General features: G+C 39.5%; 1 protein-coding gene and 1 non-coding gene across 6 annotated transcripts in view; one reads left to right on the top strand and one right to left on the bottom strand.

The window, feature by feature from the left end:
• LOC127789133 (uncharacterized) overlaps nt 1-24,365 on the bottom strand; it is an 87,339-nt gene that overhangs the window by 26,810 nt on the left and 36,164 nt on the right. For 3 of the 5 annotated variants that reach the window (XM_052317925.1, XM_052317926.1, XM_052317927.1), the window contains exons 3-6: nt 16,603-16,750; nt 16,348-16,498; nt 16,126-16,251; nt 15,956-16,036 (exon numbers count right to left, since the gene is read on the bottom strand). The exons of 1 other annotated variant lie outside the window; for it this stretch is intronic. In XM_052317925.1, coding sequence (XP_052173885.1) covers nt 15,956-16,036; nt 16,126-16,251; nt 16,348-16,498; nt 16,603-16,750 — 506 coding nt within the window. Of the gene's footprint in view, nt 1-15,955; nt 16,037-16,125; nt 16,252-16,347; nt 16,499-16,602; nt 16,751-16,905; nt 16,968-24,365 lie in introns of all 5 variants that reach the window. One more of the 5 variants, XM_052317929.1, reaches the window with a different exon arrangement.
• LOC127789399 (small nucleolar RNA R71) lies at nt 11,029-11,135 on the top strand. The gene has a single exon (XR_008020572.1). It is a non-coding gene; the product is annotated as a small nucleolar RNA R71 (small nucleolar RNA).

Here is a 24,365-nt window from a genome sequence, read left to right as displayed (position 1 = left end):
TGTTTACATCTACTTGCTGCACATCCCAGCCAAAGGCTACAGCTAAAGAAAATAATACCTGAATGGTAGGAGCTTTTACAACCAGACTAAATGTCTCACCATAATCTAGGCCAGGATTTTGAAGAAAACCCTTTGCAACTAATCTGGCCTTGTATTTGAGAATAGAGCCATCAGCCTTATACTTGATCCAAAACACCCATTTGCACCCAATTAAATTCATATCCTTTGAAAATGGTACAAGAACCCATGTACAATTGCGATGCAAAGCAAAAATTTCCTCCTTCATAGCTTGAACCCATCGTGGGTCTAAGAGAGCTTCACGAACTGAATCAGGTTCAAGAGTGCTTACCAGAGCACGAGGAACAGTAGGAAGAGTTCTGGATTTAGATCTAGAGACCATAGGATGGATAGAGGGTGCAGAAGCCAATTTGGATCTAGGTAGAGAAGGATTTTGAGCTGGTAACGAAGTAGAAAATGAGGAGCTAGATATGGTGGGTGCAACAGAAAAAGACGAAGATAAAGTAGGATTAGGAATAGGATCCGGACATGGTGCTACACAAGGAGATAAAGAAGCAGAGACTGTAGAAGAAGAAATAGGAAACGAAGAAAACACAGCAGTAGATCCTCCACATTGAGTCTCACTTGAAATAGGCTTAGAAACAGAAGAAGATGAAAGAAACAAAAATGTATAGGGAAACTCAATGGGATTGAATTGAACATGCTTGGACACATAGACCCTTCCTGAAGGATGCAAGCATTTGTAACCAGGTTGAGTGTGACTATATCCAATGAAAACACACTTAGATGTATGAAAATCAAATTTATGCTTGTTGTAGGGTCTAAGATAAGGCAAACAAGCACAACCAAAAGGTTGCAACAAAGAATAGTTGGGAAACTTATGATACAGTAGTTCAAAGGGAGTTTTAAAATTGAGAGGAGAAGTAGGTAGAAGATTTATAATGTAAACCGCAGTTTGAAAGGATTCAACCCAAAACTTTAATGGCATATGAGCATGAGCTAACAAAAGTGAGTCCCACTTCAGCAATATGCCTATGTTTCCTCTCAGCCACACCATTCTGTTGATGGGTATATGGACAAGTAAATTTAGGTTGAATACCTTGGCTTTGAAGATAAGGTAAGAAAGCCTTAAAGTCACCCCCATTATCAGTTTGTAAAGCTCTAAGTTTGGAATTATACTGCAGTTCAGCAAACTTGTGAAAGATGACAAACACAGACAAGGCATCAGATTTCAATTTTAGAGGATATATCCATGAATACCTAGAATAGGCATCCACAAAGACAATATAATAGCGAAAACCTTCAGTAGATAAAGCTGGAGAGGGTCCCCACAAATCAGAATAAACCAATTCTAATGGTTTTGTGGCCTTAATTTCACAATCAGCAAAAGGAAGCTGATGAAGTTTACCAAGTTTACAAGAATCACAAAAAGATAAGTCAAACTTAGAAAATGGAACATGAATTTTATTCAATACTGTTCTCAATACATTTCATGATGGATGCCCTAATTTGGCATGCCATTGTACGCTATCAGTATTATATTGAGTATTGGAAGACTGCTGCTCATGAACAAATGAGCTGGGTTGATTACAATTTGAAAAAGCTGAAACATTTGACACCAACAATACATTTGGAGAATGAGAATGAATGGAAATGCTGGAATCACCATGAGCAAGAGCTGGTGACAGCCGATATAATCCATCTTTAAGACCTCCCTGAAGTAGCACTCTCCCGGAATCCTTGTCCTTAATTAAACAAGAAGTAGCATGAAATTCAGCAATAACATTGTGATCACGAGTGAGTTGTGAAACACTAAGCAAGTTCTTTTGCATACTAGGAACATGCAAAACATTGGGTAAAGAAATGATAGAAATAGGTTGTTGATGAGTGTATAAATTGCTGCAACCAATATTCAAGATAGGTAAAGTCTTACCATTGCCTACAGCCACTTTGTCATCACCAGTATAAGGAGCATGAATAGAAAGATTGTTTAGATTAGATGTGATATGATTTGTTGCACCAGAATCAACAAACTAAGCAGGATCTGTAATGGATGCTGAAGAATGAGACAGATTATCAGGTTGTGGAGAAGAAAAGTGACTATAGTAAGGATCACCTGAAACTGATTCTAAATCTTTCATGCAAGCTCCATTAGAACCACTAAAGGCAGCCATAAATGCCTTAGAATCTGGCTGACCACAAATATTATACTGAACACCATTATTAAACTGACCAAAGCCTTGATTTGGCATTCATTGAAAGTTCCTGTCAAATCTATGGTAGCATTTGTCAACAAAATGTCCCGATTTTCCACAAAGCTGACAATAAATTCTTCTATTTGAAAATCTACCTTGTCCTCTTCCTCCTCTATTAATAAAACCTCCTCCTCTAAGCATGAAACCTCCTCTATTAGCAACAAATTCACCAGTTCTAGCAATTTGTGCAACATTAACCATTTTTGTAGAGGTTACCTCCGAATCAAAATTAGAAGCAACCAACGGTGCATTCTTAGATGACAACTGTTAGACTTTTTCTTCCCGCAAGTGTACAGAATCGTAACAAGTAATATAATGATGAATCAAGTATCGTTCCCACGAGGATTGGTTTTTGGTCCCTACTTTAACCACTATTAACTTTAATAAGCCACACACAATTCAAAGAATACTCAATGGAAGTTTTATATAAATTAAAACTAACTCACCAAAGGAAAACAAAAAATAATTCTTTAGGTTTTAAATATGGAAATCTAATGCGCTGGGGTTCATGAATCCACCGTAGTTCTATATTTGGTTTAATCTCTCAGTGATTGAGTTTTATAATTCTTGCTTTGAGCTGAAAATCGATGATCCTAAGTTAATCAAAAGCCTCTCTCGATGGTCAATCGAATCTATGCTCACATATGAAATTAATTATCTCTAATTAATCTGCAAATATAAAAACATGCATTTATCCACAATGATCATCAAAATAAGATTTCACAAGGCATAACAGTATCTCTACCTATTATCGAACCTTATGTCATTTATTATCAAGTGCTAATCTATATTGAATCTCTCGAAAGCAATATAAATCACAAACACGTTCTAATGACGGCCAAACATCAAAACGGAGTTAGTGTATAATAAATGATCAATCCGAAAGACAAAAATATAATAAAACCCAAATACTTTTAATTAAACCATCGTTGAACTAGGTTTCATCAATCACCCTAGCCACAAAGTACTTAGCCTAACATAGTTTTAACCAATGAAAAAGTAATAAAAACGAAGTTCATGATGTTGTAAAGAAGAAAGAACAGAAAAATAAAACCAAAACCGAAGATCTTCAAGAAAATCTCCTCCTTTTGCCTCGACTTCCGTCTTCTCCTCCTCCCAAAAAGCTCCTTATCTCCCAAAAATAAGCCTTTATATAGCCCTCTTTAGGTTATCAAAGTCCTTCACCTTGAAGGAGTCTATTTCCCTTTTATTTGGATTAAAACGGGCTTAAAACGGCCTTGTCACGAAGCTTTGAACCCTACCGCGGTATGCTTGTTGCTGCAGACCCGTGAACTCCAGAAAGCCAATCCTAAAGCGGTCCTACAGCGGTATGCATTCCGTTGTAGGACCGTGAGCTCCAGAAAGCCAAGTCTTATAGCGGTGCTACAGCGGTATGCATACCGCTCTAAGCCCGCTGGCTTTCTTCTTTGGCCTCTTGCTTTATCATCTTCAACTTCTTGTTCTCGATACTCTTTTGCTTCTTTTTAATTCGAAACCCGACCATGCCTCCAAACTTCATTTCACTCCCATCATGCACCAAAAATCACTCTTTTTGCTTCATGTTCGCTTTAACACATGCTCCACATCTACATAACCATATATAGAACCAAATCAAGTAGAAATCATGCTCATTGAACGTATAAATGCTAAGTTTATAGACCAAAATAAGTGTATAAAAGACACTTATCAAATACCCCCAAACTTAGACTCTTGATCGTCCCGAGCAAGTTTATTGACTCAAATATATTACCCCTCAAGTAGAAAAAAAATAAAAAATTAATATTTCAAAATCACTTACAAGTTGGATAGCCTTCCAGGTAGTCTCAGATTTTGGTATCATTCATAATTTACACAGAGTTTTCTAGTAATGCTACACAAATGTTTTGGACCTATTCCATGTTTTGACGTGTGTGTGTGCGAATCCTGTCAGGTACAATATCATGCATAAGATTGTTGGTATCCAGACCCTTCGATGGTCCTGAACATTTTCTCGCTCGTAATATGCACTCCACCCCCAAACTTGGTTTTTTCATTTAATCCCTAGGTGCTCTCAATCATTCTTTTCTTTCTTGTTCAAGTTTGGTTAGACTTAGCCAAAAATGACGTTATCTCGGTTTGTGAAGACTCTCCTTTATTTTGAATGTTTCGACATGCTAACATCCACTAGACAGTCAAACCCACCAGTGTTCTCAATCCCTAAGAGTTTACAAACATTGGCACCATTATTGAGTTTTTTTTTTTTTTTTTTTTTTAATATCTTATGTGGAAGCCTAAATCCATTAAGCTTTCTGAATGACTCTTGTAACGAGCTTTCAACCGATGACTCCCAAGCCAGATGACCACGGGGCACCAGGTTTTAAGATACCCCTACAGGCATAATCACTCAAGTCATTCAGGCTACGAAGCAAGGTATAAGATATATGCAGACTCAAATGTAATTTGGTGCACGACATAGTGATAGGGATTAGATCACTAGCCTATGGTCATTGTCTAGCTTCCCTTAGTATGCCTAACACATTCCACACAAATTTTAACATGCACGGAGTCAACACATTCCTCAACATTTACCATCATGGCTCAATCTTCCCCAAACTTTTCTTTTCATAATATTTTTTTTTTTTTTTTTTTTTTTTTTTGATGATTGAATTGCTCATAAAGAGGGTTTAAGGGTGAAAGTCTATATGGAGACCTATGCATTTAACCTCCTGACACTTGTGCTCAAATAGTCTTCTATCATGGATAGTGAATCACAAAACCGAAATGAGTAGCATCACTATCTTTACTCGTTTCATCAAAATGATACCAAATAAGATTCATCATTGATGGCATGTCTACCCAACAAAACAATTTATATATATATATATATATATTTTTATAGACGACCAAGTAGATTAACATATAATGCATGATTGGATCATCAAAACCCTCCCCCCAAACTTAAAATGAGCCATTGTCCCAAGGGCTCGAAAGGCATTAAAAAGGAAGGAAGGTACCTGGGCAGAAGAGTCGGTGCATGGATGGCCGAAGTGAATCAATGGTCTTCGGGAGGTGGCGGCGGCTGTGACCGGAGTAGCTGGGCAAACATGGATCTCATCTCCTCGTGCTGGGTATGAAGGTCGGCTCTGAGAACATCCAAGCCTGCTTGCAGCATGTGAAATTGTCGATCCTGTTCCGCTCGATTTTCTTGGATTTGTGCTTGCATTGCCTCCAATGTGGGGCCAAAGTTGACCCCTCCAGATCGGCGTCGGGGTGGTGGTCTCACTGCTGGTGGTGTTTCGGGTTCCATGTACTCCTCGGCTTCATCTTCCTCCTCGGCCTCTGCTGTTGTGTCTCTCATGCGAGCTGCATGTCGATGTTGGGCAATCTGAGTATGTGACTGCCGAATAGTGTATAAATTGATCGGTGCGGGGTTCATCTTGTCAAGCTCAGATGCGGATGTAGGGACTTTGGCTTGCTTGCATAATGCTGAGATGAGAGCTGGGAAGTAAATCCTTTTCTTATTACCTTTGGTCAAGGCGAGGGCGACGATTTGTTGGAAAATACGCTCACCAAAATTCACTTCATATCTAGTAGTCAAGGCATAAAGAAGCTGCATCCGTGGAGGGTATATCTCTGTCATGTGTGAAGATGGAGCGATGTTAGAAAATAAGATGTAATGGAACATCTTCGCCTTGAGGTTAAGCTCATTATGGAGCACCACATTGTGGCTTGGCCACACCGATGGGATGTCTTCATTAAAGCAAAGGCGAGCCACTTGATTCCAATCTTCTATGTCCGCGAGATCTGCCCCCGATGGCACTTGATAGAAGTTTTGAATGATGTCGGGACTGAATGGTACCCATACTCCGCGCACATAGGTATGGAAGGCATGAACTTCCTCATCGTCATCGTCACCTCCAAGGATGTTGTCATTGAAGTTGGCGAGGAATTCTCGAACCACGGAGGGATATATCTTGGGAGGCTTGGCACAAAATTTGAGCCGCTGCTTGGCATGAATAACCTCAGAAACCCCAGTAACCTCAATGCTAGCCAAGTCAACTTCCCGCTCTCGGTGGAGAGGCCATGACTCTATTACTCGAGCTCGTTCTTCCGCTTTGGCAGTGAGGTAGATTGGATAGGTTGGTGGATCAACTCGCGGCCGCTTGGAGGTGTTTGAACTGGTTGCAACTGCTTTACCCTTATTTGCGGCTAGAGTGTAGCGGGTTTTGGGTGTCATTTTTGCTTGGGCTCGGTCCTGAAAGCACAAAATCAAACATGAGAATGAATAGAAGAAAGAATCAATTAATTCTTGGCTTGTTTGTTTTTTTTTTGTTTTTCATTTATTTTTATTCATTTATTTGTTGATTTATTAATTTTGTTTTGATTTATTTATTTTATAAGACTTCAATGTGTTGGAGAAGCCAAAGATGCCACAAGATCCCCCCCAAACTTAATTCATTCCATTCCCTCAATTCCTAATGCAATGTGTGTGCAAATGTGTGGAGATGTGTGGTTGGGGCATTTGAGCGAACACTTGGTGGGCATGCTGAGAGGACAAACAGAAAATAGGGCTTAGGATCCATGAAATTTTCCCAAATAAAAGCATATAAACAAGCAATAATTCAACCCCAACATCACCAACCCCAAGTTGCTGTGGCTCGCAGGTCGGCTGCGGCATGCATGCCGCGGCCGCGCTGCTGTGCGGGTCGGCCCATTAACGCCGACCCCCCCCCCCTGCTTTTTCATTTCCCCCTTTGCTCTCACTCTCCCTTCTCTCCCTCCAAGCACCCTCCCCCCACCTTCGCCTCTTCTCCTAGCTTGCCCCCATCCCATTTGCCAAAGTTCTCCCTCAATAGCCTCCCCTCCACTCCCTCCATCTTCATCATTTAAGGTATGTGTGAACTAATTTTTAATTTGTTTGCACGAATTGATACTTTTTTGTGGAAATGGGTGGTGAGTTGCTTGTGAATGGGAGTAATGAAGTTGTGGTTGGTGATGTTGGGGTTGAATTATTGCTTGTTTATATGCTTTTATTTGGGAAAATTTCATGGATCCTAAGCCCTATTTTCTGTTTGTCCTCTCAGCATGCCCACCAAGTGTTCGCTCAAATGCCCCAACCACACATCTCCACACATTTGCACACACATTGCATTAGGAATTGAGGGAATGGAATGAATTAAGTTTGGGGGGGATCTTGTGGCATCTTTGGCTTCTCCAACACATTTAAGTCTTATAAAATAAATAAATCAAAACAAAATCAATAAATCAACAAATAAATGAACAAAAAATAAATGAAAAACAAAAAAAAAAAAAAAACAAGCCAAGAATTAATTGATTCTTTCTTCTATTCATTCTCATGTTTGATTTTGTGCTTTCAGGACCGAGCCCAAGCAAAAATGGCACCCAAAACCCGCTACACTCTAGCCGCAAATAAGGGTAAAGCAGTTACAACCAGTTCAAACACCTCCAAGCGGCCGCGAGTTGATCCACCAACCTATCCAATCTACCTCACTGCCAAAGCGGAAGAACGAGCTCGAGTAATAGAGTCATGGCCTCTCCACCGAGAGCGGGAAGTTGACTTGGCTAGCATTGAGGTTACTGGGGTTTCTGAGGTTATTCATGCCAAGCAGCAGCTCAAATTTTGTGCCAAGCCTCCCAAGATATATCCCTCCGTGGTTCGAGAATTCCTCGCCAACTTCAATGACAACATCCTTGGAGGTGACGATGACGATGAGGAAGTTCATGCCTTCCATACCTATGTGCGCGGAGTATGGGTACCATTCAGTCCCGACATCATTCAAAACTTCTATCAAGTGCCATCGGGGGCAGATCTCGCGAACATAGAAGATTGGAATCAAGTGGCTCGCCTTTGCTTTAATGAAGACATCCCATCGGTGTGGCCAAGCCACAATGTGGTGCTCCATAATGAGCTTAACCTCAAGGCGAAGATGTTCCATTACATCTTATCTTCTAACATCGCTCCATCTTCACACATGACAGAGATATACCCTCCACGGATGCAGCTTCTTTATGCCTTGACTACTAGATATGAAGTGAATTTTGGTGAGCGTATTTTCTAACAAATCGTCGCCCTCGCCTTGACCAAAGGTAATAAGAAAAGGATTTACTTCCCAACTCTCATCTCAGCATTATGCAAGCAAGCCAAAGTCCCTACATCCGCATCTGAGCTTGACAAGACGAACCCCGCACCAATCAATTTATACACTATTCGACAGTCACATACTCAGATTGCCCAACACCGACATGCAGCTTGCATGAGAGACACAGCAGCAGAGGCCAAGGAGGAAGATGAAGCCGAGGAGTACATGGAACCCGAAGCACCACCAGCAGTGAGACCACCACCCCGACGCCGACCTGGAGGGGTCAACTTTGGCCCCACATTGGAGGCAATGCAAGCACAAATCCAAGAAAATCGAGCGGAACAGGATCGACAATTTCACATGCTGCAAGCAGGCTTGGATGTTCTCAGAGCCGACCTTCATACCCAGCACGAGGAGATGAGATCCATGTTTGCCCAGCTACTCCGGTCACAGCCGCCGCCACCTCCCGAAGACCATTGATTCACTTCGGCCATCCATGCACCGACTCTTCTGCCCAGGTACCTTCCTTCTTAGGCACCACTTGAACCGGACTAACCCAAGCACTATCTGAGATAGAATAGATAATTCCAGCATCTAGTAACTTCAGTACTTCAGCTCTAACCACTTCTTGCAGATGAGGATTTAGCCATCGCTGGTGTTGCACTACCGGCTTGTAAGTGTCTTCCATTAATATCTTGTGCATGCAAAGAGATGGGCTAATACCTTTTATATCAGCTATAGTCCATCCAAGAGCTGATTTATGTTCCCGAAGCACCCGGAGTAACTTTTCCTCTTCTTCTTGGTTAATGGACTTAGCAATGATAACTGGAAGAGTAGAGGACTCACCCAAATAGGCATACCGAAGATGGGATGGCAGCTGCTTTAGCTCTAATTTCGGAGCTTGTTGAATGGAAGGTAAAGGTCGTGGAGGTCCCGTGCCCAATGCCTTGTACTGCTTTCCCTTTTGAATAAGTTCAAATCCTTGCAAATATTTGACACATTCTTCAATCGTAGCCGAGTCGGTATCTTCAACTTGTGAGTGCATCACACATGCTTCCCAAGGATCTGATGGTTGATTCAAAGAGAATGTATTTTCTATCTCTTTGTCCAAAATATCAATCTGAAAACAAGAATCTGAAGCCGTAGTAAATTTCAGTGCTTCAAACACATTAAAAGTGATTTGCTCATCATTCAACCTTAACATGAGTTGTCCTTTTTGCACATCAATAAGAGCTCGTCCAGTAGCTAGAAAAGGTCGCCCCAAAATAAGGGGAATATCCCTATCTTCAGCCATATCCAAAATAATGAAATCTGCTGGAAATATAAACTTGTCCACTTTTACCAAGATATCTTCAACAATTCCACGTGGATGTTTCACGGACCGATCCGCTAGCTGCAATGACACCCTTGTAGGTTTTGCTTCACCTAAACCAAGCTTTTGAAAGATAGAGAATGGCATCAAATTAATGCTAGCACCCAAATCACATAAGAACCGTTCAAAATATAAGCTGCCAATGGTGCACGGGATGGTGAAACTCCCTGGGTCTTTCAACTTTGGTGGCAATTTATTTTGTAAAATGGCACTACATTCCTCTGTTAGCATCACGGTTTCATGCTCCTCAAGCTTCCTTTTGTTCGATAGAATCTCCTTCATAAATTTTGCATAGCTGGGCATTTGAGACAGAGCTTCCGCAAATGGTATATTGATATGTAGCTTCTTGAATACCTCCAAAAATTTCTCAAATTGCTTATCCAACTTGTGCTTGCGCAATCTTTGAGGAAACAAAATAGGTGGAACATAAGGCTTGACTGTGGGTAGAATCACCTCCTCTTGTTCAGCTATATCTTCGGGCTCCTTATTCTCAGTTGTTGTCTCCTTTTCAACATCAGTTTTCTTTTCCACACTTGGTCTTTTAACATGAATTTCTGGAAATTGCACCCCGCTCCTTGTAGTGATTGCATTTACTTGCTCCTTAGGATTAACTTCGGTATTGCTTGGCCATGTGCCCTGTTGCCTCTCAGTAAGAATTTTAGCTAACTGCCCAATTTGAGTCTCTATATTTTTGATGGCTGCATCGGTCCGCTCACTTCGTTCTTGAAGTTTTGAAATTGCTGCTTCCCATTCTCCTTTTTCCTCATGTGGTCTTCCTTGTTTTGGTGGGTTTTGAACTCCCTGATTGTTGCCATATGAAAAATTAGGATAGTTTCTCCAGCCGGGATTGTATGTTGGAGAATATGGATTATTTTGTGGACACTGGAAATTTTGTTGACGTGGGAAATTTTGCGCATAAGCAGCCTGCTCTGTGAGTGAATGATCCCTAACGGTCAATGGGCATTCGGATGACAGATGGTTTGCCCCACAAGTTACACAAACTGGAAGAGATCCTTGCACCATGTTAACTGATGGAGAGTATTTTAAGTTTTCCATTTGTTTTGAAAGAGCATCAATCTTGGCCAACATCAATGTATTCATATCCACTTCGTGTACTCCAGCTGCTCTCCTATTTGAACTCCTATCAGGCCACATGACAAATTGCTCACTCATTGTCTCATAAAGATCATGTAGCTCTCCAGCTAATTTGTTTCTAATAGAACCACCTGCTGTAGAATCGACTATCGAACAGCTGTAGGGAGTCAATCCGGCATAGAAATAGTGGTTTTGAGCTGGTAAAGAGAACCCATGATTCGGACACTTCCTTAGCAATTCTTTATACCGTTCCCATGCTTCATGAAAATTCTCAGTTTCAGCTTGCTGGAAAGTTGAAATTTCATGCTTTAATTTGCTGATCTTGGCTGGTGGAAAATATTTTAGTGTGAACTTGTGAACCAAATCAACCCATGTAGTGATGCTACCAGGTGATAGTGAATCCAACCACTCCTAAGCTTTGTCTTTCAGAGTATGAGGAAAAAGTCGCATCCTCATTGCTTCTTCATTAATCTCTTGATACTTAAAGTTGCCACAATACTCCAGAAAACGAGAGAGATGGTAATGTGGATTTTCATCACTTCTCCCATAGAATGGAATGTTGTTGGAGAACAAATTTATCACATCCGGCCTCAACTGGAAGTTATCATACCCATATGGAGGATAAACTATGCTCGACCGGTTCTCAATGACTGGAGACATCATGAAATCCCCCATCAAGATATCTCTCTCATTGATCTCAGCAGTACGCTCTATTTGAACAAGCTGATTTTCGTTGTCGTCCATTGTGCTTTGTTGTTGTTCCCTTTTTGCTCTTTGTTCACGACGCCTTTGATGAAAGGTTTGTTCAATCTCTGGATCAAACTCGACAAGATCAAGACGTTCTGAACGCCGCATGCACTATTTCAATCCTAACACAGCAAAAATTGAAATAATTCAGCATCAAGAATAAGGAAAGCAACACAAGTGTTAAAGCTAATCTTAATTAAAGTAGTAATCAAAATAACCAATCCCCAGCAACGGCGCCAAAAACTTGTTCGCGTATTCTTTCCGCAAGTGTACGGAATCGTAACAAGTAATATAATGATGAATCAAGTATCGTTCCCACGAGGATTGGTTTTTGGTCCCTACTTTAACCACTATTAACTTTAATAAGCCACACACAATTCAAAGAATACTCAATGGAAGTTTTATATAAATTAAAACTAACTCACCAAAGGAAAACAAAAAATAATTCTTTAGGTTTTAAATATGGAAATCTAATGCGCTAGGGTTCATGAATCCACCGTAGTTCTATATTTGGTTTAATCTCTCAGTGATTGAGTTTTATAATTCTTGCTTTGAGCTGAAAATCGATGATCCTAAGTTAATCAAAAGCCTCTCTCGATGGTCAATCGAATCTATGCTCACATATGAAATTAATTATCTCTAATTAATCTGCAAATATAAAAACATGCATTTATCCACAATGATCATCAAAATAAGATTTCACAAGGCATAACAGTATCTCTACCTATTATCGAACCTTATGTCATTTATTATCAAGTGCTAATCTATATTGAATCTCTCGAAAGCAATATAAATCACAAACACGTTCTAATGACGGCCAAACATCAAAACGGAGTTAGTGTATAATAAATGATCAATCCGAAAGACAAAAATATAATAAAACCCAAATACTTTTAATTAAACCATCGTTGAACTAGGTTTCATCAATCACCCTAGCCACAAAGTACTTAGCCTAACATAGTTTTAACCAATGAAAAAGTAATAAAAACGAAGTTCATGATGTTGTAAAGAAGAAAGAACAGAAAAATAAAACCAAAACCGAAGATCTTCAAGAAAATCTCCTCCTTTTGCCTCGACTTCCGTCTTCTCCTCCTCCCAAAAAGCTCCTTATCTCCCAAAAATAAGCCTTTATATAGCCCTCTTTAGGTTATCAAAGTCCTTCACCTTGAAGGAGTCTATTTCCCTTTTATTTGGATTAAAACGGGCTTAAAACGGCCTTGTCACGAAGCTTTGAACCCTACCGCGGTATGCTTGTTGCTGCAGACCCGTGAACTCCAGAAAGCCAATCCTAAAGCGGTCCTACAGCGGGATGCATTCCACTGTAGGACCGTGAGCTCCAGAAAGCCAAGTCTTATAGCGGTGCTACAGCAGTATGCATACCGCTCTAAGCCCGCTAGCTTTCTTCTTTGGCCTCTTGCTTTATCATCTTCAACTTCTTGTTCTCGATACTCTTTTGCTTCTTTTTAATTCGAAACCCGACCATGCCTCCAAACTTCATTTTACTCCCATCATGCACCAAAAATCACTCTTTTTGCTTCATGTCCGCTTTAACACATGCTCCACATCTACATAACCATATATAGAACCAAATCAAGTAGAAATCATGCTCATTGAACGTATAAATGCTAAGTTTATAGACCAAAATAAGTGTATAAAAGACACTTATCAACAGCCTTTGCTCATGCATTAATAACAAATACTGCACTTTCTCTATATTGATCTCATCCATTTGATAGGTTATTAAGATGACAACTGTTTCATAGTCATGATCAAGTCCATTTAGAATAGAAAGCAGCAATTCCTTTTCATCTAAAGGTTCTCCAATTGCAGCTAATGAATGTCCTATAGTTTTAATCTTGAGAACATAATCATTCACAGACATTGCACCTTTCTTAAGAGATCGTAGCTACTGCTTTAACTGGAAGGACTTAGCAATAGTTTGTCGAGAATAAAGATTCTCTAAGGAGTTCCATACCTCAGCAGATGATTCAGAATGAATCACCTGTGCGAGAACTTCCTTTTCGATTGTGGAGAACAGCCATCCAAGCAGCAATTGATCTAATCTCGTCCATGTCAGATACTCTGGATTAACTTCATTAGCAGCGGCTCCATCTAACGATGTTGAATCTGGATTCACCAGATACTTTTGTGGTGGAGAAATCTTATTAACAAAAGGCACTAAATCAAACGCACGAAGAGTCGCAAGAATCTACGCTTTCCAAAATATGTAATTGTTCGAGTCGAGCTTGATTGGAATGAAACTGAATGCTTTAGCCACCGCAGAAAAATCAGATTGCGAGGCTAATGACGAGGAAGAGTTACGAGGAGATGCAGAGGTAGAATTCGAATTACAGGCCATAGGCTCTAATACCATGTAATGAAGTGCTAGGGCACAAGAAAATGAAATTATGAAAAGGAAGAAAAGAACTCTCGGTAGATTAACAAATCAAGAACTACAACAATGATAATACAAAAACAATAGCAAGAGGTGCAGCTATATATAATAGCAAAACACCGACAAAATAAAACAACGCTTATGCGCTATGCACCTGACTAATTGATCAGAAAACAACACTAATAAACAAAACAAACATAACAGAAATACTTATGCTTCCACACTTCCCCTCAAAGCAAGCTCCTCTCTTGAGAAGAACAACATTCTTGAACAGGCAACTTATGTTTCCACAATTATGATGGACTGTCAAGGCTAAATTTTGGAATCCCAAATCAGAGGGTGGGTTTGAAAAGCTGTTGAGCATTACTTGTTTGCAGCTCTCCTTGCGTCTGATCTCAACAAAGGCCTCTTTGATGGAAGGAAAAGGTTTGGTACCATGGAAACGACCACAACTTCATCTAGATCTTTGTTGAGGCCATGTAGGAAATCGAATACCCCTTCCTTCTCCAACATTTTAGTGTACTTAGTACTATCCTCAGTACAATGCCAACTAATATCATAAAAAAGATGTATCTCCTACCAAAGTTCAACTAAAACATTATAATATTCGATGATCGAAATGTTACCTTGTCTAGTAGTTTGAAGGGCGAAACAGATTTCAAAACACTAGGTTGTGTTTTTGAGATCTGCGTAAATTTCTTACATAGCATTCCAGATCTCCTTTGTAGTTCGGTAGAAGAGGCAGGTTCATCCTATCTTAGGCTCCATAGAATTAATGAGCCATGACAAGACTATAGAGTTTTCAACAACCCAAGTTGAATAGTTAGCAACAATTGAAGGTGGCATAGGAATAGCACCCGTTAAATATCCAACTTTGCCCTTGCCCTTCATAACAAGCAACACAAATTGGAACTATTCACAAAAGTTGGTTCTGTTGAGTTTGTGTTGGGTGATTTAATGAGAATGAAAATCAAGGGTTGATATAGGATTAGCTAAAGTAGTAGAAATAACAAGAGCAATGGAAGAGTCTACCGAAGAAAAGTTAGTTTCTGCCATAAAGAACTAATATTGTAGTTCGAAAAAGGATTGATGAGTTGAATGTCAGACTAGCGTCGAGTCTAGCTCTGATACCATGAACAAATAATTTTGGAAGAAATTACTTGATTTCTTACCTCCAGCAATTAGGTGTATAGTACATATATACAAGAGATCTTTCTATCATAGGTTACACAAGAATAGGAAACTACCAAATACAAGAATAGGAAACTTAGGATTTAGGAAACTACCAAAAAACTAAAAAAAAAAGTTACCTAAGATAATTCCTTTGATTACTCATTTAATTTGGGGATTTAATCTTTTAAATCATTCTCTCTAAATCAAGGATTGATTTCCGAATTCCAAGAGGCTACATGTCAAGGAATCATTAAAGGATATTAACAGAATTTAAATGGAAAATCATTCAAAAAAACATTAGGCTACCGCCAAAAAACCATCATTATCGCAAGCCTTAATCCCAATAGGTCGGCCAAATAGAGAGTCAAAAGATATTAATTGTTTATCCACCAGAATACTTTAAATGGAATGGCTCTTCCTATTTCCATAGTTCAACCATAAAAAAAATAAAAAAACTGTTGTTATTACATGTCAGTGTCTCATCACATTATGTGGAGTTATACGCACTCTGAATTTCTTATTTTATTGTCCTTTTAACATTATGTGGAGTATATGCACTCTGAATTTCTTATTTTATTGTCCTTTTAATTTTTGTATTGGGTCTGGTCACAATTTACTCTCACCAAGTTTGCTGTCATGAAAGAAATATTTTTATGGGTACTTTGCACTAAACAATTATTGCTAAAGGATGTCCTAGTGATTCTGAATGAAAAAAGTGTTGCAGTGTCAATATGGCAAATATAAGAAACAATATCGTGTGTTTGAGAGAGAGAGAGAGAGAGAGAGAGAGAGAGAGAGGGGGGGGGGGGGGACAGATTACCTGATCTTGATTTCTTGTACATGTTTGTCTGATATAGAGTACAACATTGTATAGTTTTTTAGGTCAAACACCTTGTATATACTGACAAAAACAACCAAAAATAATGTTACAAGCATATTAGGCAGTTAATTTACACTAACTGAGACAATACAAGGGTAAAAAAACGATACCTATTCTGTGCAGAATATGTAAGCACCTTTCCGTTAACATCATCAAATTCCACAAAACCAGGCCACTTCAAAGACTCAGATTCAAAGAGAGGGAACCCTGAATCTGGTTTACCCCTCTGTATATATCTGAAAAGAATTAACTGCAAGTAACTTTATATGATATGCAGATCACATGCTATTGAAAATAATCAGTCAAAAACAACAGAGACAAGGTCAACGCACTCAATCCTCGTGGATCTGCATTTCAATGAGCAAAAATTATCTGACGCATAAACTGAAACTGTTATGAGTGAGTCGTTGTTCTTGTTGTAAAACAAGCTTCGAATGACTTCATCAGGACTAACATTCAAGAAACATATCCTCCGGTTTGTCTCTGCATTCATAATGTCAGCAAATATCATGTTAAAGAAACAATTTCAACCTCGAGGAACAAAAACATGAAAGAAAATCCATCAAAAGGCATTGAGGTGCTACTACCTCTACTAAAGGCTGCACAAATACCAGAACTCGCAAGAGCAAAGACAATATCATGTGCTGCAACTATCTCAATAACTTTTGCCCTCTTCATCAAGAAAGGCAGAACTAGTGAACAATGGCCCTTTGGATCATGAGTATCATATTCCTCCTGACAAAAATATGAATGGAAATGTTAAAGCTGAAAAGCACATGGAATCGGATACATTTTAAGCATGTAAAAGATCAGGATGGGGACGGGGCCAACCACATGTTCATTTTTATATTAATGAATGGAGAAGGAAACTGTTTATCAAAAATCCTAACCTTTCTGCTCAATGCTATTCCATTAAAGTAACGGTGGTTAAAGCGGCCTTCACTTCTCAAATCTTAAAGACATTTTAAACAATAACAAGTGCAAAAAGGTCATGCACCATATAACTCCAGAAAATCACTTCTTCTACTGCTAAACAATGATAGTGTGGCAGCAGACAATCAACCTATCAAAAAAATAAAAAAGGAAAGAAAAATCCAAGAATAGTTGCACAAGCAACTTAGCTATTTGTGTAAAAATCTTCCCGAAAGAGGTAAAAGTTTATCTACACTATTATAAAAGTCAAGGACTTAATTTTTAGCATTACAAAAGCCATGCCATGCATTCCTATTCCTGAACTACCTGCATAACAGACAATTATTAAAAAGTTAATATTATTACTTGAGACGGGCAAATTATTACACACTTCATCCATAAACATATCCAGTCACAAGCAATGTTAGATGCTGGCACAGCAAGCAGATTTTGTTTTCAGAAGAGGAAAAAAACAAAAAACAAAAAAAGGAAAGGAAGACAAAAATGAATATTGATTGACAGAGTTCTGGCTGGATGGCTTTCCATATCATATGCTACACAATTTAAGGATCAATTTCCCTCTTTATCTTTCACATATCTTCCGCAAATAAATGGTTTAAATGGAATGTTACACCAAGTCACAATGAAGTAACTTTATGTCATGACCCCGAGGATATGATGGTAATTGGGGGGAAATCCATAGTGTATAAGTTGTAGAGCTAATTGTAGAAGTTTAGAGGTTAGGTGGGAATAACTAACTCTTGTATAAACAGTTAGCAAGGCTGTTAGAGTAGTAGTTGGTTGTATTTTTTGTTATTTCCTTCAATTGTAAGCCTATAAGGAGGCTGGCATAGTTAGAGAAAGGTATGATTTGAATAACAATTGAATTCCATTTCCCTCTCTCAATTCTCCTAGCTTTCCCTCGGTTTTCTCTCCTCTCCCACCTTTCTTTTTGTTCTCTTTTCTCTTTCCCTCCTTTTCTGTTCTTTCTTCCTCTAATTCTTACCAATCTACTTCCTAACCCTAGCCAAACCCTAGGGTTGTAACATTTGGTATCAAAGCCAATCATTCCTCGGCTGTGATTATGGAGACTTAAATAGCTAAATTCAGATTCGATTATTGAAAGGCAATGATCGGGAAGTTCTTAGCAGTTAGATAGGGCGATTCAGGCATTTAATTCCGACAAGCTAGGCGATTCCCGTTGCTTCAGGTAAGTAAAATTTGGCTTGGAATTGAATCAGAATTGAGAGGCAAAGTCATGCGAAGCAAACATCGGCTTGGTATTGAAGGCGACATTGGCCAAGATAGTTCCGATAGTGATCGGACTTGAATGTTGAAGGCGACGCTCCTCAGCAAGGAGATCTAGGCATCCGATCCTAATCCTAGCCGCAATCTGGAATCGGCGATAAACTCAAGTGTCCTTGATCGCGTCCCAGATCTGGTCGTTGCATGTGACCAGGGCAAGAAGGAAGGCACGACTGAAGTAGACTAAGGCATCAAAGAGAAGCAGAGTGGAGCGATTGGACGCTACAGTGATCGTGATTGAGTCCGAGCAATCTTGAATCTGCTGTGAATCGAACACGGAACAGGAAGATCGTGATCTGCACGCGGCCATAGGCTATTGCTCTCAGTGACAAAGTCAAATCAGGTAAGGAGGAGTTACGCAGCGGAAGTTGCTTCAAAAGTAAGACGGTGGACGATGATTGGGTGGCGACAGTGACTCCAAGAAGATTGCAACAAAGCTAGTGGTTCTCTAGGCCTTGGACGGTGATCGGGTGAGAGAAGAAGGCATCGAATTCGGCGAGAAGGAAGTAGCAATGAGAAGCAAAGCCTTGGGCCATTGAAATCAAAAACTGTCCAAAAGCAAATTTTCGCTGGCGGCGATTCTCATGCTGTCAATTTGGAGAAGTCGACTTGAAGGTAGAAGAGATGAACCGGGATTGAGCAGGCTAGGCAATCCAACCCAGCGACCAGTTGCAAGGCGGAATTGAACGGGAATTGTAAGACGTGTGAGTAGGTGAACTGGAATGCTGAACAAATTCAATCTTCAGATGTGAAATTGAAGTTAAGGAGAGAAGGAACCTGCGATCGGAAACGGTCCATAAGGGAATTCCAAGCAGCTAGATCACGGTCAGTCTCCTAGGCGACTACTGTGAGGTGATTTCAGAAGGAATTTCAGTGACTTGGAAAAAGTGAGAGTCGGCGATTCACAAGAAGTTGCAACGAGAGCCAATCAAACTCTAAGCTGAAATTTGGAAGGTGACAGTCCTTAGCTACTCCATCGTAACTAAGGCGGTGGTTTAGGGTGAGTTGGAAGCTGATAGTAGGCTGACTTGAAGGCTGAACAAACTGATTAGATTTCAAAAATTGATTTGGAGGCCATTCAGCAGCAACTAAAAAGATGATTCAGATCTAGGCTACTGCTAGGGCAATGTCTGAAGCGGATTAAGGTTGGTCAATTGGAAGCAGCAATTACATTGGCTTGGGTTCTGATTTTTAGTATCGGAATAAATTTCCGAAGAGATCCTTAAAAGCTAAGCAAGAGGTTGTTACAGCAGTGAATTTTCAAGGAATTGGATGGAGGAGATGGCTGATGGACTATGTGCTGCAACAACGGAAGGGGAGGTCAAGTGAACTGGCTTTGCTAAAGATCTATGTGACCAATTTGGGGAGAAGAACATGATTGATGTGATTGAGGAGTTCAACAAGCTTAAGCAGGAAGGATCAGTGACTGAATATCAAGAAAGGTTTGACGAATTAAGGGCATTGATGTGAAGCCTTCAGCTAGCCTTGTCAAAACATTACTTTGTATCAAGATTCATTAATGGTCTTGACAATGCGTTAAGGCTCAGTGTGAAAATGTTCTGCCCTACTACGGTGGAACAAGCTACGAAGAAAGCGAGGCTGCAAGAATTGGCACTAGAAGCCATTTGTAGAAAGCATGGACTGCCACTGGAAAGTTATCGTAAGAGCAGCTCGCAAGTTTGTAAAGGACCATATGTAGCTAAAGGAGCTTTAACGGAAAAATCCGGGCTGGAACTACTTAACGACAGTTCTAAGGAAGCTGATACTGAAGTTGTTGAAGGGAAAAATGCAATCGATGAAGACTTAGACCAAAGGCAAAAACTGAAGGCTGAAGGCAAGAATGGTTCTGAGGAAGCAGATTCTAAGAGGATGGAGGGGTCACAGGTTAAGGTAATTCTAGCCAAAGAAAATTCCCCTACTGTTGTGAATAATTTTGATATCGGGGCACTATGATAGTATTGCTGCCATGTTACTTGGTCTAGACAAGATTTGGAAGGTGAAGGAAGAGAAGGGGGTTGCCATTTGGTTCGGGAAGGGTGCTTCCATATGGTTCGGGAGCTTTGATATTATGGAAGAGGAGGTTACTGCCATCTGGTTCGGGAGATTTGACATTGGAGAAGGAAGCCTTGATATGGATTTCCCCCCAATTACCATCATATCCTCGAGGTCATGACACTTTATTATTTGTTTTCCCTTTTTACGCAAAACAAACAAGTATTAACAACAATTACAAGCATTGATCCCACTAGATGGGGTCCAGTACATGAATTGTAGCTCTCCAACCATCTCCATTCATGGTCATATACTTTATAAGGCTATTATATCCCATATCATGTTGAAGGGCTTTCATCAAGTTTTCTTTGATGTTCCTATAGTTTTTTCCTTTTTCACTTGTCATGTACCTAGGGTTTGCCTAAGGATTTGATAGGAAATCGGAAGAAATCGAGGGGGAATCAGACTGAAATGGAGGGAAACACAACAAGAATTGGGGGAGGATTACAGATAAATGAGAGATCGAGAGAGAATTATGCGAGAAATTGAGAGAAAATTGATGAGAGGGAAATGCATGAATTCAATTATCATTCAAAACATGTCCTACAAACAGTTTTTAGTAGCTTTATATAGCTACTCTATAAAAATAACAAACTAACAAAAAAAATACAACTAGAGGAAACTACAAGTAAAATGTAAAATAGACTAATTACTGTTTTAGCCCTAATAAACCCTTGAGTTTTGACATTTCCCCCCGCCTTAAAACATTTCTTGTCCCCAAGAAATGCTAAACCTCCACAGCTTCCAATATGCTTTTTCCTTCTCTTCCACAGCTTGGATGGAGAAATTTTAAAAAATCTCTATATGCACAACAAACTTGCAATAGCTCTCATGTACACCTCAACTGGAATACAACCAAAATCAATCTCTTTGTTGGTTAAAGTGAGCAATTGAAACCTGCAGACTGTTGTTCTTACCAACTTTCCCCATCACAGCTTCTTCGATGTGGGCCGATTTGAATCCAAAGGATTGGCAACTATGACCACAACTTCCTTTGATATTTCATCACCATCTAGTGAAATTAATGATGTCGTATACACATCTTTAACTGCAATTAATCTATCCTAGACAGTCCAACTATCATTCTCTATTGCAAAAAAATCTGCTACAACCTCTAGATGTTGCAATTAAGAAATGTAGACTCACTTTGAAAACCCAAACAATAGTTTTCTGTGAGCATCAAAATTAGGAGTTGTTGCAACACCAATTCCAATTATCAATCCATCCTTCAATATAGTTGGTAAAAATCCTAGTTGGCCAGTTGGAGTAAGAACAAACACAGCAGTGGGCGCTTTGTTCTCAACCACTAAACTTTTGACTTCTCCAGCTATCTCCCCTAGCTTTCCTTCCAGCTACAAATTGTCTCCAAAATTCCTTACAACTTTGAATGTGCTCTTTACTGAGAGAATTCCCATTAGGTTCATAACTCTCAAAATACTTCCCTAGGCTGCCACACTAATTGTAGCTTCTGCTTCAACCTGTAATAGTCATCAATAAGGATCGCACACTAGGACATGCCTTGAATAATTCTAATTCAGAAGGTCAAGCAATTAAAGTTCTTATATTCAAAATCCTGTCATGCAGAACATGCATGGTGTCCATCTCTCTTCTTGTCTCCATCTTATGATTGAAAGAGAAATCAACATCTCTCTTTTTAGCGAGTATGTCCTGCTCTCTTGAGACATTGACTTCAGTTGCCTTCGTTAAAATCAACATCAAAAGCTAGGTTGCACCATCTGAAATCCGGCTTGCATCTTCTGAAATGAGAGCAACATTGTCACACTATTTAGGATCAATAAGATTTCCTCTTGCTAGTGTCTTCACTTTCTTGTTGCCTTTTTTAACAAAGCTAAGGAATCCTCAGCCTTCTCCGAAATCAAAAGCAATAGTACAATATCCTTAAGAACTCCAATATCAATTCCATTTCTCACAAAATTCTAATTTGCGACACCATGCAATCCAATCCTTCAATCCATGGACTAGTCACTAGGGGTAACGTGTTGGCCTGGGCTTCCTCTGTCACTTCATCAAATGCTCTCCCATTTTCCTCTTGCAACCTTTCAGTAGGTGCATCTTGAGGTATTATTTCTTCTAACTTCTCAATCACTCCACCAAAATTCATCTCAACACTGCGGGTTTTAGAAGTTAATCGATCCTATGTCTCCTTGAGAAAAACCGGACTAATTTCAGATCCAAAAGATCCAAAGGTGTTTATTCTAGAAATTCCCTATTGCCTCTTGTTATTCCTGTCATCTGATTGATTGCATCAATCATCTCTTGTTTTGGACTTTTGCGAATATCATCTAGAACATCCTCCTAAAGAACTTCATTTCCAAAGGAATCAAGGTGTTCCTTTAATTCTCCTTTTGCCCAAACATGTTGGATCAAACCTCCTGAATTATTGTTGTCGCTACCAACACTGTCGTTACAGTCACCTTCCTTGTCAATTTTGCCTAAATCAGAATACTTCTTCTGCTCAAAATAGAAGGTAAGCAGTGAATTAGTTTTCCACACTCTTGACTCCTCCTTAGACTGCTCCATTTTAAGGAACACTTGAGGTTGCAATGCTTCATTAACAACGTCCTTCTTATTACTATTTTCTTCCTTAAACATTCCAAAATCCATTTTTGTAAAAAATAGTTTGTCTTCCTGAGTTGAACTCTGATATTTGACCATGGAGTTCTGATTCTGTGGACAAGTAGGGAAAGGATTTCCAACTGAAATAGGATTTGATCCAATTCTTCGAGGAGAGTAAGGATTAATAATAGAATCTGGTAGCTTCCCTATAATAATTGGATCGAAACATTCTCTAGAAAGCAAACAAGCAAGTAGTCTAACATGATTCTGTCTAGCGAAAATTATCGTGTATTGGTCCATCATCCAACTTCTAAATTCATCCTAAATTTCAAGCGTGTGACTAATCTCCTCTCGCAATGGACTGAAAGCACTATCCAACTTCGTATCCACTACTGATTCTACAGATCCAATACGAATCTACCTCTCCGTCAAACTCACACAGTAGCTGAGGATCGACACTTTACAGTGGATTCAAGAATTGGATCGGATCATTCTCTGAATTCTACCACTAGGAAAGTCAGAATTGAGGAATCAACCAAAATTTGATCACAGAGAAACCGTAGAGAATTGTCGTGGTTAGGCAGTTTGTCGGAATTACAATTGGAACAGCCTAGCCCACTCGTCTTCAATTCCAAACAAAATTACCAACACTCTTAGTCAAGAGACAATCCTCTCACTTCTCCTTCGAAATTTGATCCGAGAGATACATGCCCGTTCCAAATCTGCTACTGGAGGTTGCTGTTAGAATTCAACGGTAAATCACCCAGAATAGTCGAAATTGCACAAGCAGAAGAAACCTAAAGCTAAGGAACTGTTATGGATGTGATCGCAGCAAAATCGACAGTCAGAAATCTGCTAGTTTGCCTCGCCTTCACATGAATAAAAATTGCCAAAGTTCTGATACCAAATTGTCATGTACCTAGGGTTTGCCTAGGGTTTTGATAGGAAATTGGAAGAAATCGAGGGGGAATCAAACTGAAATGGAGGGAAATATAGCAAGAATTGGGGGAGGATTACAGAGAAATCAGAAAGATCAAGAGAGAATTCAAAGGGAAATTGAGAGAATTGATGGGGGGGAAATGGTTGAATTCAATTATCATTAAAAACATATCCTACAAACAGTCTTCAATAGCTTTGTATAGCTACTTTACAAAAATAACAAATCAACAGAAAAATAAAACTAGAGGAAAATATAAGTAAAATGTAAAATAGGCTAATTACTGTTTTAGCCCTAATAAACCCTTGGGTCCTGACATCACCTTTTACTACAAACTTCTTTCGTTCCATCCACTCATCTCATAGATGTGTACACTAGTCTTCTTCTTACACGTCCAAACCATATTAATCCCGTCTTGTCATCTTATATTCAATAGGCATCACTGCAACTTTAATACGTATAATCTCACTTTTAATTCCGCCTTGCCTTTTCTTCCCCCCCCCCCCCCCCCCCCTTTTGGTTGTAGTCATGCATCCATTGTAACATTGTCATTGCAAACAAATACTA

This window comes from Diospyros lotus, chromosome 13, assembly GCF_014633365.1.
Source record: "Diospyros lotus cultivar Yz01 chromosome 13, ASM1463336v1, whole genome shotgun sequence".
NCBI classification, from domain to species: Eukaryota; Viridiplantae; Streptophyta; class Magnoliopsida; order Ericales; family Ebenaceae; genus Diospyros; species Diospyros lotus.
Note: the sequence above shows the minus strand (reverse complement) of the source record. Positions and strands in the feature narration are given on the sequence as shown.